General features: G+C 41.7%; 1 protein-coding gene across 5 annotated transcripts in view; it reads right to left on the bottom strand.

Annotated features, from left to right (window-relative positions):
- AIG1 (androgen induced 1) overlaps nt 1–10,095 on the bottom strand; it is a 246,788-nt gene extending 236,693 nt beyond the window's left edge. Inside the window, exons 1-2 of one of the 5 annotated variants that reach the window (XM_049654478.1) lie at nt 9,860–10,095; nt 9,155–9,736 (exon numbers count right to left, since the gene is read on the bottom strand). In XM_049654478.1, coding sequence (XP_049510435.1) covers nt 9,734–9,736; nt 9,860–10,000 — 144 coding nt within the window. In that variant the 5' untranslated portion in view covers nt 10,001–10,095 and the 3' untranslated portion in view covers nt 9,155–9,733. Of the gene's footprint in view, nt 1–9,154; nt 9,737–9,859 lie in introns of those variants that run through there. The other 4 variants (XM_049654477.1, XM_049654474.1, XM_049654475.1 and 1 more) reach the window with 4 other exon arrangements.
- Between the last annotated feature and the right edge of the window lie 8,368 nt (nt 10,096–18,463).

Genomic DNA, 18,463 nt, shown 5'->3' with positions numbered 1-18,463 from the left:
AGCTTGGGTTAAGAGTTCTTAAATAAACATCAAAAGTATGTTCCATAAAAGAAAAAAACGTACTTAACTGGATGTCATCAAAAGGATAAACTTCGGCTCCGCAAAAGGCACTGCTAATAAAATGCCAAGATACCCCAGGAAAAAAAGTTTACAAATCACATATTTGGCAGAGAACTGTTATTTGGCAAACACAAACGCTCTCAAATCCTAACAATAAGAAAACAATCTATTTTTTTAATGAGCAAAAGATTTGAACGGACATTTCAAAGACCATACACGTATGACAAACAATGCGCAGTAAAAGATGCTTAACATCATTAGGCATGAGGGAAACTCAAATTAAAACTACAATGAGATACGACGACACAGCCGCAGGAATCATTACACTAGAAGAAAGACTGACAATGCCACACACTGATGAGGACACAGAGCAACTGGAACTCTCAAGCGTCGCTAATGACAATGCAACGTGGCGCCTGCATTCTGGAAAACAGGCTGGTGGTCTCTTATCAAGTCAAACATATATTTGCCGTATAACCAACCAATTCCACTACCCTCCAAAATGAAAACTCATGTTCATATAAAAACTTGTATGTAAATGTTTATAGCAGCTTTTTTCATAATCACCTCAAACTAGAAAAAACTCAAACTACTCTAACTTATGAATAATCAACAAAATGATACATCAACGCCACAGAATACTACTCAGCAATAAAATGGAACAAACTATTATTGTATACAACGTGGAGGGATCTGAAATGCATTATGCTAAATGAAAAGAGCCAGACTCAAAAACTACATATGGTATGCCTTATATATTTTTCTAGAAAGGCAAAACTATAGGAATAGAGAACAAATCTGTGGTCCCAGGGAAGGATTTGAGTATAAGGAGTCAGCATAAAATGATATTTTTATGTGATCATGGCTACATGACTCTATGCATCTGTCAAAAATCACTGAACTGTGCACCAAAAAGTGAAATTTGGTGTATGTTAATTTTATTTAGTTTTACATATTTAAAAAAAATTTTTAATGTTTATTTATTTTTGAGAGACAGAGAGAGACAGAGCACAAGCAGGAGAGGGGCAGAGAGAGAGGGAGACACAGAAAGTGAAGCAGGTTCCAGGCTCTGAGCTGTCAGCACAGAGCCCGACACGGGGCTCGAACTCACAAACTGCGAGATCATGACCTGAGCCCAAGTCAGACACTTAACTGACGGAGACACCCAGGCCCCCCTGGTGTATGTTAATCTTAAAAATGAATGCACACAAATCATATGTATACACTGAACTTGTGTTTTAAAGACAAGTATATATATATATATGTATATATATATATATATATACACAGCTCAAAAGGCAAATACCAAAATACTAACATTGGTATCTCTGAGTAATAAATATTGTTCTGTATAACTCAAAAACATAACTTTTTACAAAGAATGTAATTTTTTGTGAAATCTGACTCTATATGCATGTATACATATACATATATATCCGCAGTCTGATTCTCTATGAATGCTTCTGTGTGTGAAGTTCTGAAATACCATCTTGAAGCACGAAAATGCTAAGATGTACAGAAAATTAGGGATCATTAAGATGGAATATACTCTTTCCTGTAGCCTTCTGTATTGCACAAATTTACGATAATTCTACATATTATTTTTTTTAATTTTTTAATGTTTATTTTCGAGAGAGAGAGAGAGAGAGAGAGAGAGTGTATGTGAGTGGGGGAGGGGCAGAAAGAGAGGGAGACAAAGAATCTGAAGCAGGTTCCAGGCTCTGAGCTGCCAGCCAGAGCCCAGTTGGGGCTCAAATTCATGAACTGCGAGATCATGAGCTGAGCAGAAGTCGGATGCTTAACTGACTGAGGCAGCCAGGTGCCCTGTCTATGTATTATTTTTGATATCAAAATTTTATTTTTTTTAATTTTTTTTAAAGGGATATATTTTTTTTAACGTTTATTTATTTTTGAGACAGAGAGAGACAGAGCATGAACGGGGGGAGGGTCAGAGAGAGGGAGACACAGAATCCGAAGCAGGCTCCAGGCTCTGAGCTGTCAGCACAGAGCCCGACGTGAGGCTCGAACTCATGGACCACGAGATCATGACCTGAGCCGAAGTCGGACGCTTAACCGACTGAGCCACCCAGGCACCCCGATATCAAAATTTTAAATTATAACCCAGTCTGACAGGTCTAAGTCAATGCAAAGGGGCTAGATCATTGACTTTTTAGAATCCCAGGCTTCTAAAGCACTGTAATGAACACATTCAGTTTTCTCAAGATTGAGAATGAGAGTAATTCTTGCTACTTTGCAAATTCAAACAATTTCTCTGGTTATTCTTGATTAGCATATCTTGATCAAGCTTATCAAAGCTACATTCCACTCCACAATGGACCTGATCAAGGGGCCTTTCACATTCAAAGAGAGCTCCCTGCTCACCAGACTGGGGCAGGACTACTCTGCAGGTGAGAAATGGGCCCTTTAACTGCCTAGCTACAGACTGCCAGACACAAAAGAAAGCTATGTTGTTACTGAAGCAGTAAGGTTTTTCCAAATATGCTTGGATCACAGGAACATCTGATTCAATATGGAAAATTGTACTATTGTTCACACTTCCACAGAAACATATGACATTTCAGGGCAACGCAGAGAAACAAATGAAAACCCTCAAGAGCAGCTACCAATTTTGCTAAATGTTATACCAGACATGAAGGATGGCGGGGACGGGGAAAAAAGTGACCTCAACCAGTGGTCAGATGACTTTCTGTAATTTCAATAACATTTGCAACTAAGAAAGGGGAATGGGTGATTATATCATCAACTATTTCCCCCACTCTGACAAAACCAGGCCCCTATTTTATGTCTAATCCAAAAGAAACATTTTTCAAAGAGGGTGAAGTGGATTCTGTGTGAAGCATTATACTCGCAATTCTTCCCCCAGGTTAGGAAAAAGCATGATTTCCTTAAAATTTATGGGCACATTTTAGGGTCAAGTCCAATTCTACTGAAAAAAAAAAAAAAAGTGCTGTTTCACCCTCTTTGTGTAATATCCAAACAAAACACAACAAACAAACAAACAAAACCCCACCTAATTTTGTTCACTGAGTACTCAATGAACTACTGGCCTTTACATGGCACTTTGTGGTTTTGACTGGCAAAACTAAGTACCATAGTTACATAATGATACACAGAATCTCTTCTCAAGATATTTTATTTCCTATTTAAAATTAAGCCATGAACTAGAGTCAAGACTATTTTATTATAAGTACATAAGTAAATATAAGACAAACTTAAATGCATTAGTATACTTATGCAATTTATTTTTAGTATTTTTTTAATGTCCAAAATTCTTAGCATGTCTAAACGCAAAAAAATGCATCCCCTAGGTATACTTGACCATTTCCTGCTCTTTGAACACCCCAAGCTTTTCAACATCTGAGCCCTTATTTATCCTGCTCCCTCTGTGGTTTTCTTAAATTCTTTTGCAATAAGGATTTAGATAACAAAAATAAATACCTAGATTATATTACTTTAAACCTCTACAAAAATGCCTTTACCCAGTCAAAATATAAGACCATGTTTTTGGCTTTCATAAAATCTTGATATAAGAAACATCAATTATAAAAATATTTCTATGTATTCTGCTAAAAATCAAAGGCATTATTCATCCACTATGCTGCCCAATGTCCTTTAAAATTTGTTGGTTTTTTTTAATGTTTATTTATTTTTGAGACAGAGAGACAGACAGAGCAGGAGTGGAGGAGGGGCAGAGAGAGAGGAAGACAGAATCCGAAGCAGGCTCCAGGCTCTGAGCTGTCAGCACAGAGCCGGACATGGGCCAAATTCACGGGTCACGATATCATGACCTGAGCCAAAGTCCTTCCTTTAACAGACTGATCCACCCAGGTGCCCCATACCCAATGTCCTTTACATGACAACGGACATGACATGTCCATTACATTACAGGACAATGTCCTTTACATGAAATTGCTTGAATTTGCAAAGTAGCAAGAATTACTCTCACTCTGAGAGAGAAATACCCTTGAAAAACCAATGCCTGGAAAGAACTATATTTTTCCTGATAAATTGCTACGCTTCTTTCATCCAATGCTAGGATCAAAACTGTATTCTTTTTTGCCTTGGTTGCCCTGAAGATCGGCTAAATTTGGTTTTCAACTGCAATAAGTAACCCATCCCTGGTGTCTGAGACATACACATTTGTCTCTTTCTTTTACTTTAAAGTTGTAATTTTTTTACATCCTGTTTTTAATTATGTCACAATAAGAGTCACCTGAAATATGTTCTGAACTATGTTTAAGTATGTTTTAAATACAGTAGGCAGAACTAATATATTGAGGCTGCATCCTATAAGCTATTCCATGTTAAACCACAAAACAAAAACAGTTTGGCCTAGAGCAGTATGTATCAAGCTAGAACACGCACAGGAGTCACGTAATGGTCTTATTAGAAGTCTGGATTATTTATATTCAGGGGCGCCTGAGAGGCTCAGTCAGTTAAGCCTCTGAACAGTTGATCTCAGCTCAGGTCTTGATATCTCAAGCCCCACACTAGGCTCTGCGCTGGGCATTCAGCCTACTTAAAAAAACAAAAGAAGACAAAACCAAACAAAACAAACGTTGGATTCTATTCAGAAGCTTGGGAGTGGAGCCTGAAGTTCCACATTTCTAATGGGCTCCCAGGTAAGATCATTCCTGCTGGTCCTCAGACCACACTTTGGGGAGGCCGGGTCTAAACAAATGTCCTGGTAATGCATGAATGAAAAGTCAGCACAAGAGAAACAACGAATAAAATGGAACCCTAAGAAACTAGAACCCTCAAAATGGTGAACACTACAAATCAGAGCAAATGGAATAGCCTATTTCTGTGTCAGTCTTTAAAAATCAAAATGTCTCGGGCCACCTGGGTGGCTGAGTCAGTTGAGCGACCGACTTGGGCTCAGGTCATGACCTCGTGGTTCGTAAGTGTGAGCCCCAAGTCAGGTTCTGTGCTGACAGCTCAGAGCCTGGAGCCTGCTTTGGATTCTGTGTCTCCCCCTCTCTCTGCCCCTCCACCCCTTGCACTCTATCTCTCTGTGTCTCGAAAATAAACATTAAAAAAATTTTTTTAAATCAAAATGTCACATATTCAAGATCAGTATTAATTTTTTATATAACAAATGTCCAGTTCATGTTTTTCAAAGAAGTTGATTCTGACTCACGTGTTATACATTCTACCATATACATCTGAATAAAATTTTGGTTGATATGTTTCAAAAATCCCTGTTACCCTCAATGTTTTAGGGGGAAATAGGACAGGAAAACTCATTGGATATTTGGAAAGTTTCCATTTATTCAAATGTTTACGTTTACAAATGTTTATTATACTCCACCACTACTTTGAAGCCTCAACATACAATTGCCTTTTTCTTTTAATTTATTTATTCTGGTTGTATTCTAATTCTTCATTTTTACCATCTTGGGGAGCAATTCCTGTATAACTTGGAGAATTATCCTTTAATCCTCCAGTAAGTGAATGAATCTGCATCATTTCAAGAAAATTAATCAGCTGTGATGCTGGTTAAGGAAATACTTCAACATTGGTTCATTTCAATCTTCTTTCTTTCTAGCTCATTTCCAGTTCAGGGAGTGTTCGTGCTCCTGGCATGAGATGTTGCATAATGTCACAGAGAAGAAAAGACCTAGTTTTTCCAATCTTGTTCAGTTTTTATAGACTCTCATGGTGCCTGTTGTTAGTTTCATATCAGATGCAGTAGGCAAAAATCTGTATTTTGGTTGAAGCTAAAATTAACCAGTTACCTAATACACATAAAGCACTAGTTGAGTCACTGTATAAGTACAATAGCATTTAAGGTTTTTTCTGGGTCAGAGGATTTAAAGCCAAGTGTACTAGTTTTCTATTGCTGCTGTAACAAATTACCATAATTTTAGTGACATGAACAGCACAAATTTATTATTTTATAGTTCTGGAGGTCAGAAGTCCAAAAGTGGGTCTCACTGGACTAAAAATCAAGGTGTCAGCAGGACTGTGTTTCTTCTCAAGGCTCTAGAGAAGAATTTATTTCCTTGCTGTCTTCAGCTTCTAGACACTTCCCACATTTCTTGGCTCTTGGCCCCTTCCTCCACCTTCCAACCCAGCAGTGTTGCGTCTCTCTGTGACTTTCTTCCACAGACACATCTTCTTCCAACTGATTCTTCCCTTCTGCCTCCTTCCATCTTAAGAACCCTTGTGATTACACTGGATCACATGGATAATCTGGGATAGCCTCCCTATTTTGATGTCAGCCAACTAGCAACCTTAATTTCCCTTTGCCGTGTATCCGAACATACCCATGGGTTCTAGGGATGAAGATGTGGACGTCACAGAGGACTCATTAGTCTGCCTACCACACCAAGCCAGTATTCCATTTCTATTTACTGACTTGAATTTCTGAAATACTCTAGTTCTCTTATAGTTTTTCAATGCTAGGAAAAGAAGTTCTTGGGGAAGAACACTGTAGGATTACCGATAGCAGTAACTTGTGCTTGTTTTGAAGCATGAGCTCTGATTCTACTGGGATGACTCTAACACTCAAAGGAAGATAGGGCTATAGCTGGAATGGCCAATACCACATAACCGGTTATCTGCTTCCGGATACATGCAGCCTGAGAGTCCTTCCTGACTTACGTTCTAGTAAACTGATGCTGTGGAACATAGAATCAGACTGTGGCCACCAGGATAACATCCTGGCTCTGCAATCCAAGTTGGTTAGAAAAAGGGCCTTCTCGTTAAAGTTTTAGAAGCGAATCCCGCCTCCAAAATTGCTCTAATGAGTTTAGAATCATTAAAATTGTCCAAGGCCCTAAGGTAATAAAGTTTATAGTTTGTTTTAAAAAAAATTTTTTTAATGATTATTTATTTTTGGGAGACAGAGAGACAGAGTGGGGGAGGGGCAGAGAGAGAGGGAGATAAAGAATCTGAAGCAGGCTCCAGGCTCTGAGCCATCAGCACAGAGCCCAACACGGGGCTCAAACCCACGAAGCACGGGATCGTGACCTGGGCTGAAGTCAGACGCTCAACCAACTGAGCCACCCAGGTGCCCCTATAGTTTGTTTTAAACATGCAAAAAAATGAAAAGTCAAATGGGTAAATTAGAGTAGCCTGATCTCTTCATGCCATTACTAAGGACTGACAGTTTGTCTGTTTCAACAGCATACCGTGCTTAAATTCTGAAGACACTAAGTCTCTAATAATTAAAAAAATAATACTTTGCACCAATGTTTTTATGAATATATTCTAGACATACTTCCTCACAGGAACTCTTTTCTTTTAAATTTTTTTATCTTTATTTTTGAGAGAGAGAGAGAGAGAGAGACAGAGTGTGAGTGGGGGAGGGGCACAGAGAGAGAGGGAGACACAGAATCCAAAGCAGGCTCCAGGCTCTGCGCTGTCAGCACAGAGCCCGACGTGGGGCTCGAACTCACAAACCGTGAGGTCATGACCAGAGCTGAAGTCGGACGCTTAACCGACTGCGCCACCCAGGCGCCCCAGGAACTCTTGATTAAAGATAATTATTCTATCTCAATCAGAAGTCACAGAAAGTAAAAAGTCTGAACAACTGGCTTGAAGGCACTATACAAACTGAATCTAAATGTGAAACAAACAGAATCAAATTTGAATTCATTGCCAGAATTCTAGTAGGTAAGAGTATGTTTGTGGTGATTATATATTGAAAACAGGCATGTCCAATCATCAAACGCTTAAGTATAAATTGCAGGGCAGTTCAAGTACAGCCAAATTGGCTCTACTCTGGTATCATGTCACAGAAAGGTTGTGAGAGGTATACTGTTTCCTGAGAGCCTTATTTTGTAACACACGTAAGCAATGCCAACATGAGAAGTAGTCCTCTCTCACGGGCTGACACTCTCAAATTTTACCCCCCTCACCTGCTGACCCCCTTCCTTACCTCCCCAAACTGTTCTTAATGCAAAGGTACTTCTGAGAACTGTTCATAGTTTCCATGGCCCTGGTAGGGTCTCCATCAGTATTTCAACTCATCACCGCTCCTTGGCAACACACGAGTGGGCCAGCTCTTAGTGCGATCTGATTAAGGAATGCGATAAGGTAGTGATCCAAGAGGAATTTTATTCACGCAGCCCCTAAAAGAATTCCGAAAATCTATGCACATATTTTTAAATAACATCTAAACATTTTTAACGTAAGTTTAAACACTTGAAAAAGGAACATGATTTTGAATGCTCTGATACATATTTATCAGAACCTCAGGGCTGCAGATTGCACTCATTCAATCTACAGAAAATGTCTGCTCTATAACATAATTGGCATAGCCAATCCTCATTGACAAGCCAATCAACCCAATAAAACTTTCTGTCCAAACAAGTCTGACTTCGTTTTTCAATCAAATGTGAAGAGAGTCTTGGTGACAATCCATATTCAGAATGCTAAAAGGAACCAGCACAGAGCCTTGTCATGTGCTCATCTCTTGCATGAATGAGGAAGAAAGAAGAACTAGCAGACATTATCCATGCTCAGAGGCAGATCAGTTTCAAGAAAAAGATGGAAGTTGAGGATCTGAAAACTGAAACCGTTGAAACACTCTATGCCCTGAGAAGTCTTGTTGCCCAAGGGCATGTGCATAGTTTGGAAACTGCTGCGAAAAGATACTTAAATTCTTTTTGGAAAGTGAAACAAATTTAAAACGGTATTTCTAAACAAAAAGCCCTCCACTGCATTTCTTTGAGGGATCCTAAGCCTTGGAAATATCTTAGAACACGTATCACATTCTCTTCATCAAAACGGAGGGTCAACAATAAAAGATTATAATCTTGCTTGTGCAGCCAATCTCATATATAATCTTGGATGGGCAGTTCTGGCATCCTAGGAATTGCTTCTACATTTTCTCTAGTCTTTGGAACTCCTTGATTTGTTCTAACCCTCTACCCATATTTGGTCATTGTTTAGTGTAACCACACAGCCTAAATTAGTCACCTTTCACCCCTAAACTCCTAGATTTCACCCCGTGTCATTATTGGGCCTTATGCTCATGTTCTGATGCTCTGGCCTTTTCAGTGCCAGAAGTGGATAAGCTTTATTTCAAAAAAATAAAAACAACCAAAAAAAAAAAAAAAAAAAAAAAAAAAAAAAAAAAAAAAAAAAACCAACCCAAAACCAAGTGCAGCTGCCAAGGTTATGCTGTTGTGTCATCATCAGAACTGTTTATGCAAACCACTGCAGACTTTAGGGGGAAAGATAAGGAGTGTAAAGTCTTACTGGTAATGCATTTTGAAAACCTCTCTCCTAATGTTTCTGGGAGAAAGGTTAGAAGTAAATTACTGACAATGGGTAAGAAAACAGATGCAAAGAAGACAACTTTATTAGGCGCTTTCTCTTCTTTATGAGGATTTTGGTTCTCTCTGAGGAAGCTCCAAGTAATTCAACAATACCCAGGTTTCCTTCTGTTGCTGCAACTTGATCCCACGGTGGGTGCTCTGGGAAGCACGCTGAGGGCGAATGGGTCTGAGGCCACTCATGACCAAGGTCGTCTGATCCATTTGTTGAGACTCTTTCCGTGTCACCTCTTAGAAGCTGGTCTGGGTTCCCCTCCAAACAGCCCCACCACCTGGCTGTGCCCACCTCCATTCGTGCCCCAGCTACCAGGTAACGGGTGGTTCAGAGGTGCTGCTGCGGGGGGCAGCCAGGCCTTTAGACGCAATCACTGGGGGAGAGGCGAGGACACGGGTGGAGGCTGGAGGCGCGCGCAGGTGCCGGCGCACTCACGCACGCACACACACGGACTCGGGGTGCAGGGCGGACGGGGGAGGGGAGCGGAAGGCCTTACCAGATCAATGAACGTCAGGAATTTCCAGCTCCCGCCGTAGGTCTGATGCGAGGGCATTTCGATGGCCTTGTAGTTGCACAGGATAGAACAGTAGGACAGCAGGATCGCCACCCGCAGCACCTGGCACGGGACAAGCGCCATGTTCGCAAAAGGCCTGGCAGGCTGGGCGGCGACGAGGAAGGGCGGGAGCGTAGGGCGCGCGGGGGCGGGTGCCGGGGGAACCCTGGAGCGGCCGGCCGCGGGGCGGGGCGGGGCGGAGCGGGGCGGGGTCTGCGGCGGGCGCGCCCCGCGGGACCGGCGACCGCTAGCGCCCGGCGACCTGCGCGGGCGGGGCGGCGTCGGCGGACACTAGCTGCTGCCGCGGCCGGGCGGCGTGGCGTCAGCTCCTTCGTCATCTCCGTCATTCTGCTCCCGCGTTCGAGGGGCCCCGGGAGACCCGGCCCGGGCGCCCCCTAGGCGTCCCACGGGTGGGTGGGCGGCCTCCGAGTGCGACCAGGGCTCGGGAAGCGCGCGCCGCTTTCCCGGGCCGCGGCGGGTGGCCTCTGCCGGCCGGGGAGGGAACGTGGTCCGCAGAGAGCGGGCGGGCGGGCGGGAAACCTGCCCTGACGGAGGGGACCCCAGTGTGGACAGACGTCGCCGCCGCGGGGACTGCGCCGGAGGGGGTTCCTGCTGGCCAAGGCGGGTGCTCAGCGCGGAGGGACCGGTGGAGGCCCGGCCGTGGGGTGTGAGCCCGCGCGCCGGTGGCTTCCGAGTGACTTCCGAGTGACTTAGTTTTGAACCCAACTGGATTTTTAATTTTTTTTTCAACGTTTTTTATTTATTTTTGGGACAGAGAGAGACAGAGCATGAACGGGGGAGGGGCAGAGAGAGGGAGACACAGAATCGGAAACAGGCTCCAGGCTCCGAGCCGTCAGCCCAGAGCCTGACGCGGGGCTCGAACTCACAGACCGCGAGATCGTGACCTGGCTGAAGTCGGACGCTTAACCGACTGCGCCACCCAGGCGCCCCCAACTGGATTTTTAGTAGTGATAGACCACTGTTAATCGCTGTGAGATTCCCTTATGAATTCTGTTCCAGCGGATGGCCTGCCCCGTGCTTTTTCCCAGGAGGTTTATAAATAGCGTGTCAATGTATGATACAACAGGACCGACTATGAACTTTGGACGAGAGGTTTATAAATAAAAGGTTGTAGAGAAAGCGGTGTCAGATAATGGTTTCTGGTTCGAGATTGCTTTCAGCTTCAAAACAAATCGGTCGGAGTTGGGAAGCAAACCCCGGGTGTGTAATTCAATACTAATCTTTTGAGGGTTAAACTGGTATTGCCCTTTTACTTATTTTTTCCTACCGTACAATAGCAAGGATTGTACCGTACAAGGCAAGGATTCCCTCTGCCTTCCAGTAAATGTTGTCACAGTGAAGTTGCTCAGTCTGTGGGCAGCATTCCTTTTTTTTTTTTTTTAAATCGTGATCACATTTCAGCCAACCAGATGCAGGGTCAGATTATGAAAAGACAACATAGGTATTTCCTGTGGGTCCATTTAAAACAGGTGTCCTCTCCAAATAGTCTCTGAGTCACAGAACATGGAATTGGGGGGCAGGGAAAGAAGAGTGTTAGAGATAAAGTAGCAACTCATGAATGTTTTCCTGAATTTTTCCAATCAAACTCTAAACCGAAATAGAGAAACCTGGTAGATTTTTTTTTAATTGTCCTTATGATTATGCTAACAAGAAACTGATGTCACACAAATCAAGGTAATTCCAGGAAGATTCTACCAGCATAAAACTGTTCATTAAGGACAATTTGTAGTTTTATGTCTATGTAAAAGTTGGGTCTATTTCGTTTTAGTTGTCACGTTCATAAGATGGAAAAATTAAAAAGTGGATCCACTGAAGATCTTACTAAGTCCTTTGTAAAGTTTTACAAGTTAATATGATATTCCAAAAGCTTGATATACCCTTCCTACTGTGCATTTTAGAAAACTATGAATAAGATTCTCATCCCCATCATTACAAAATATAACATTTTCATAAAGCCATTTAAGATTTAATTCTATGGTCAGTTTCTTTTTTCAGTAAGTAATGATAACACTTAAATGTTTTGAACCTATTCTAATGGGTTTGCTTTTGCTATTTTGGATTTACTAATCATCATTAAATAGTTTTTCATTTTTTTTAATGAAACATCTGCGTAAACACTCAAATATTTTATGAGAGTGTCAGTGCACAAGTTTTGGAACTTCTTATTAACTATTAGCATATTCAGGTTGTTATTTTAACTTTTTTATACCGTATTTAATAATCTTAGTTATGTTTTAAAGGTATCCTTTGTGGGGCGCCTGGGCGGCTCAATTGGTTAAGCGTCCGACTTCTGCCCAGGTCATGATCTCACGGTCCTTGAGTTTGACCTGTCTGTGCTGACAGCTCAGAGCCTGGAACCTGCTTCAGATTCTGTGTCTCCCTCTCTCTCTCTGCCCCTCCCCTGCTTGTACTCTGTCTCTCTGTCTCCCAAGAAATAAATAAATACAAAAAAAAAAAAAAATTAAAGGTATTCTTTGTGAGGAAAATTTACTTTACACACAGATTGTGTTTTTACAGTGTAAATAATACAATGGGGTATTGCTCTTAAAAGTTCACTCAATAAAGGAAATCCCTTTTTATGAACTGTAATACCATTATTCATCAATAAGTTTTAAATGGTGATTCTGTGTTTGAATTAGAGAATACTGTTTTTCATTGTATAGAAGAAATTCCTGCATGTCACTTGTTTAGCCTTTTAATTTTACCACACAATTAGTAGTGATGAAGGAGAATAGCTTTATCCAGTTGAGTTGCAAAAAACATGTTTCCCAAGGGAACATTTCAAGACCCTGTGTTAATTTCTAGTTACCTTAGTGGTGTTCCTTGATTATTGTAATGGACTTTTAGTCTATACTGTATGGGCTGGAGATACTCTTCCTTAAGAACTTGTAAAAACTGGTACAGACTCTTCATTCTTTTTTAAAATTTTTTTGGAAGGAGAGGGGTGTGACATATTGGTGATGATAATCCTTGCTAATCTTGGAAATGAGAGGGACCCCTGCCCTGTGTCTCCATTACATTGTATTCCAAGTAGCCAACTTCACGTAGCTGTGAGTCTTTGCTTAAAACTTCAGGAGGAAGGATTGTATACATGCATATCCTTATAATAGTCAATGTTTATGCATTTCCTTTGGTTCCATGTTTGCATTAGATAAGCATTTCCCAACAATATCAGTATACTTGAGAAAATCCTTTTTCCCCTTTCATATTTGTCTGCACCCAAGGGTAGAAGTTGGGATGTGTTTCTTGGGCATGGGGATAAAAAACCTCCTTGGCTTTGTAGAAGAGACACCTTTGGGTTGCTTATTTTTTCCTCATTATAAGAGTAGCATAGGTATGATATTAAAAGAGGAAAATTAAAAAATAAATTACCCCTCCTCTCATCAACCAGAGAAAACACTGCAAACATTTCAGCACATAGCTGCCAATAGTTCTGCAATACATCCTTAGCTACTTGTGACATACTATGTAACAATTTGCATTGCACAGACTTTTATTTCATACGAATATTCTCTTACTATTTAAAACTCCTTGTAAAATCATGTTTAATAAGCTCGCATAGCATAACATAATAGGAACATATCAAATTTTTTAAAACTTTTGTCTGGTTTTGGATATTTAGGTTGTTTCCAGTTTTTTGGGTTTTTTTGTCACTATAAATACAGTGTAACATCTGCATTTTGAATTGAGAAAGTCACTTTTTAATGATTATTTACAGCTCAAAACCACTTAAGAAACCACCCTTTTCTAATCTAATGTGTATGTTTCTTTACGCATGTTCATATGAACTGAGGTGCAAAGGAGCGTTCTTTTGCCCTAGAGGGCAGTTGGGAAAGATTAAGATCTAAGTAAAAGGAGTAAGTAAAAAATCACTCTTTTTCCAACAATTGATGCTCACTGTAGATTTTTAAAATTACCTTAGATATGAAATCCAGTGCCAATGCGTTTCATTGGTCAGATGTTTTTGCCTTTAACCAGGAAAAGTTGTTACTTAACACGTTAAATGAGCAGCAGCTATTAGCGGCTGTGCTGACATTGCTGGTTGCCTCGGTTTCCAAAGATTTAAAAATGGGCTGTGTTTGCTACGGAGAACCCTACTACATTATGAGATTGAGAAACTCCAAGGATGGTGTCATTCTATTATTTTCCAAAATCATGGAAAGCTTTAGAAAAAGTAGTGTTGAGGTGACACACAAGTCACCAGCTAGATCACATACAGATCTGAAGCATCCCCCTTGCTCCCTGAAGTCTGTTCGTGCATTTGTCAGTGATGTTCATCCTGCTCGGAACGTGTCTTTGGGTGCATATATCCAGATCCAGCACACCCAGCAGGACTTGGCATGAATCCACTTTGTCCCTCCTCAGGACACAGGATGCGGTCTTCCTGCTGTAAACCATTCAAATGGATGACGTACTGGTGATTCAAACTCTCCATGTACTAATTGTACCCAGTATTTCCTTCTCAAAACCTACCCCGTCTGCAGTGTTCTTATTCTCTGGACACAGCACCAGCACGCGATATTAGAAATGTCAGGATATGCCAGTCTCTTAATGGTGCTAACATATCTCTGGGGGGATGGCAAGTTGAAGGTAATTCACTCACCACAATTCTCAGGGAGGGGACTGTGTGTTGTGAGAAGAGACATTTTCAGAAAACAACTTTGGTAGAGAGGGGAACAGGTGAGAGACACTTACGGCATTCTAGGGTAACAGTGAATTATTGCTAAATTTCTTCTCCCCAGTGGGTGTCAGGGTAATTGCATAGCTTTTGGGTTGCTGAATGAACTATATGTAAGAGTTTGGGACTAGAACTCGATTGCTCTGGGTTGTAGAGGTGAGAGGGGCTTTCTTCCTCATAACCTTCAGCCTCTAGTCTAAATAAATGTTAACCAGATATTTAAAAATATCTCAGATGTCTTAAACTCAAATCTTTCAGAGTCCAGGAATGTACCATAATTAAGTAAAGCTGATTGTGAAGTCATATTTGTGATTTGGTCTATCTAAAAACTAGAGTAAATGCCTGTCTAAATGCATCGCAATTCAAAATCTTAAAAATTGTGTCAGCCGAGGGGCGCCTGGGTGGCTCAGTCAGTTAAGCGTCCAACTCTGGATTTCAGGTCAGGTCATGACCTCACCGTTTGTGAGCTTGAGCCCCGTGTCTGGCTCTGCACTGACAGTGTAGAGCCTGCCTGGGATCCTCTCTCTCTCCCTCTCTCTCTGACCCTCCCCTGCCCACTCTGTCCTTCAAAATAAAATTAAAAATTGTGTCAGCCAAAACACACACACACACACACACACACACACACACACACACACCTGTGTGCTGAAGTCAGCTATAGGTAGGGACTTTTGAATTATCATTTTGAAGGAGTACCATGTTATTTAACATTTTACCCAGGGTGTCCAAAAACAAACAAACATACAAACAAAACCTTTGTCGATCATTCCTCCTCAACATCTATGAAAGTTAAAAGACTACTTTGGCTGCACTTGACAACTCTATTCCTTGAAGCCAGATGGAGGAAACATGAAGATAGGTGAAAAGAGCGCACGGACCCTGTCCCTTAAGGAAGGCTTGTAGAAGCTGCCACACAATTCTACCTTCACCTCATCAGCCTTCCCTCTTCCACATGGCCACAGCTAGGAGAAGCAGCCTGCATTCTGGGGGCCAGTTCCCAGCCCCAAATCAGGGCTCCATTTGTGCAGAAGAGGGATGTGATAGGTTGAGTTGTGTCCCCCAAAAAGACACGTTGAAGTCCAAATCCCCCGAACCTCAGGAAACTGTCTCATTTGGAGATCGGATCATCGCAGATGTAATCAGTCAAGATGATGTCATACTGGCATAAGGTAGATCCTTAAGCCATTACAACCAGTGTCCTTGTAATACGACAGAGTTACACAGTAAGAATGCCGTGTGAAGATGGAGGCAGAGATTAGAGTCACGACAAGCCAAGACATACCAAGGATCGCAAATTGTCCCCAGAAGCTAGACAAGGCTTGGAACAGGTTCTCCCTCACAGGCCTTAGAAGAAACCAACCTGGCTGGCAGCTCTATTTCTAGCCTCCAGAAATATGGGACGACACATTTCTGCCGTGTAAGCCATCCAGTGTGGCACAGCTCCTGGCATTGCTAGGAGTCGAATACAGGGAAGCAACCAGATATTGGGAGACCACTAACAGTTTCTACCACAACATCCAACCAAAAGTGAAATTGCGGTCATGTTTGTTTTTCTGCAACATTTGTCAAATCTGAGCCCTGAGCCTTCATTTCTATTTCTATTGTCGTTCCCTTAGTGGATAAACTCTGTAACTTTTGCCTCTATCCTTGCATCTCCACACCACCCTTATCGCTGCCACTAGAATTATCTCCCTGAAACCATAAGTCAGATTATATCACTCCTTTCATCAAAAATAGTGATTTCCCCATAGCCTATAGGAGATCTACTTTCTTATAATGGTGTTCAACGTCTTTCATGGTTTATCTGGCCTTAACTCAGTGTTACAATTTATATTACTGTACCTTTTAAAATATGATATATTTGGGGAGCCTGGGTGGCTCAGTCAGTTAAGCGTCCGACTTCAGCTCAGGTCATGATCTCACAGTCCCTGAGTTTGAGCCCCGCGTCGGGCTCTGGGCTGACGGCTCAGAGCCTGGAGTTTGCTTCAGATTCTGTGTCTCCCTCTCTCTCTGCCCCTCTCCTACGCGTGCTCTGTCTCTCAAAAATAAAAAAAGCTTAAAAAAAATTTAAATATGATGTATTCTATTATCATAAGAAGACTTATTTTCCCCTAAAACTCAACATTTATTTTTACTCTTCTATGCCCCTCGGGTACCAATGATTCATATCACTTTCTCCGTCTGTCAAAATTCTAGTCGTGTCTCAAGGCCCAGCTCTGACAGAAATTTTCTAATGCACGGACTTGTAAATACTTGCCAACTGGGAAGCTCTTTAATTATACTAAATGGCAACCGTAGCATCTTTTGATGGGGCAGCCCAGGAGCATTGCTGGGACAACTACTGTCACCCTCCTGGCAAGGGATTGCCCTGAGATGCCCTTCACGCTGAAGTAGACAATTCACTGGGGATGCAGTTGTCAGAGAACATTCTCTCTTTTGTAAGATGGAAAGCAGATTTCTCAATAATTTGAGATTACGTGAGGCAGCTAATTAAACTATCCCCTTGGGTCCCAGACTCTTTGTCCATAAAAGGCAAGACTTTGGGGGAACGGGTAGCCTCGGCAGTCAAGCAATACTACAGAAATGTGGAATGCATGGATGGTGGGATGGGTTGCTACTTCTTACCATATAAAGCAACTTTTCCCCAGAATTAAGGGCAGCTAAAATGTCTGCATTTATTGGCCCTTTGTGTTAGTTATCCTCAGAGCTAGTTAAAAGTCCATTTTAGAAACGAGTATGATAAACATCCAGTGCAAAAGAGGAGTTTGACAAAATTAAACCAAACACCATCATTTTGTTTTCAGAAAACTTGTGATTTGCCACGGGAGATGGTAGCATCAAGCCATCCTGCCAAGTGCCAGAAGCCAATTAAATTATCTGTGAAGCTGGCCAACCGAGAGCCGAGAGAACTCAAGAGAACTCTAACTTCCCTTGTCCTAAGGGAAACCCTTGGTAGCCAAGCAGGCCAGCTGGAGCCAAGGCCGGCTCTGACACCTCGCCCCCACAGGAACACAGCATCCATTTTCCATTCCTCTCAAAAATTCTGGTGTCAGAATTAGCAGGTGAATCGCTCACATCACTGACCGCTGGACTCTGCCCACAGGAGAATATAGCGGACCCATGAAGACGTTTGGAAGGTTACCTGTGAGTACAATGATCTGATTAGTCCAAGCCATGATTTTAAGTAAAATTGGAAACGGCTGGAAGGACTTCTAAGAAATATTTCGCCAGCACAGCCTTTCCCTAGTCCTATTTTTCCTGTTTCACCAAGTATACGATGATTAGAGCTTTAGTAGTCATCTTGTCTGTATGAGGAAAATAACCAGAGATATTGGCCGTGACATTCATAACCTGTTGAACCAATGCCAGCAGCATTCTCCTTTCAGACTTCCTGTGATGTGAGAAAAATAACCCCCTATTTGTTTATTTTATTTATTTATTTATTTATTTATTTTTTAATATATGAAATTTACTGTCAAATTGGTTTCCATACAACACCCAGTGCTCATCCCAAAAGGTGCCCTCCTCAATACCCATCACCCACCCTGCCCTCCCTCCCACCCCCCATCAACCCTCAGTTTGTTCTCAGTTTTTAACAGTCTCTTATGCTTTGGCTCTCTCCCACTCTAACCTTTTTTTTTTTTTTTTTCCTTCCCCTCCCCCATGGGTTTCTGTTACGTTTCTCAGGATCCACATAAGAGTGAAACCATATGGTATCTGTCTTTCTCTGTATGGCTTATTTCACTTAGCATTACACTCTCCAGTTCCATCCATGTTGCTACAAAAGGCCATATTTCATTTTTTCTCATTGCCACGTAGTATTCCATTGTGTATATAAACCACAATTT

Source organism: Panthera uncia, assembly GCF_023721935.1.
Source record: "Panthera uncia isolate 11264 chromosome B2 unlocalized genomic scaffold, Puncia_PCG_1.0 HiC_scaffold_24, whole genome shotgun sequence".
Lineage (NCBI taxonomy): Eukaryota > Metazoa > Chordata > Mammalia > Carnivora > Felidae > Panthera > Panthera uncia.
Note: the sequence above shows the minus strand (reverse complement) of the source record. Positions and strands in the feature narration are given on the sequence as shown.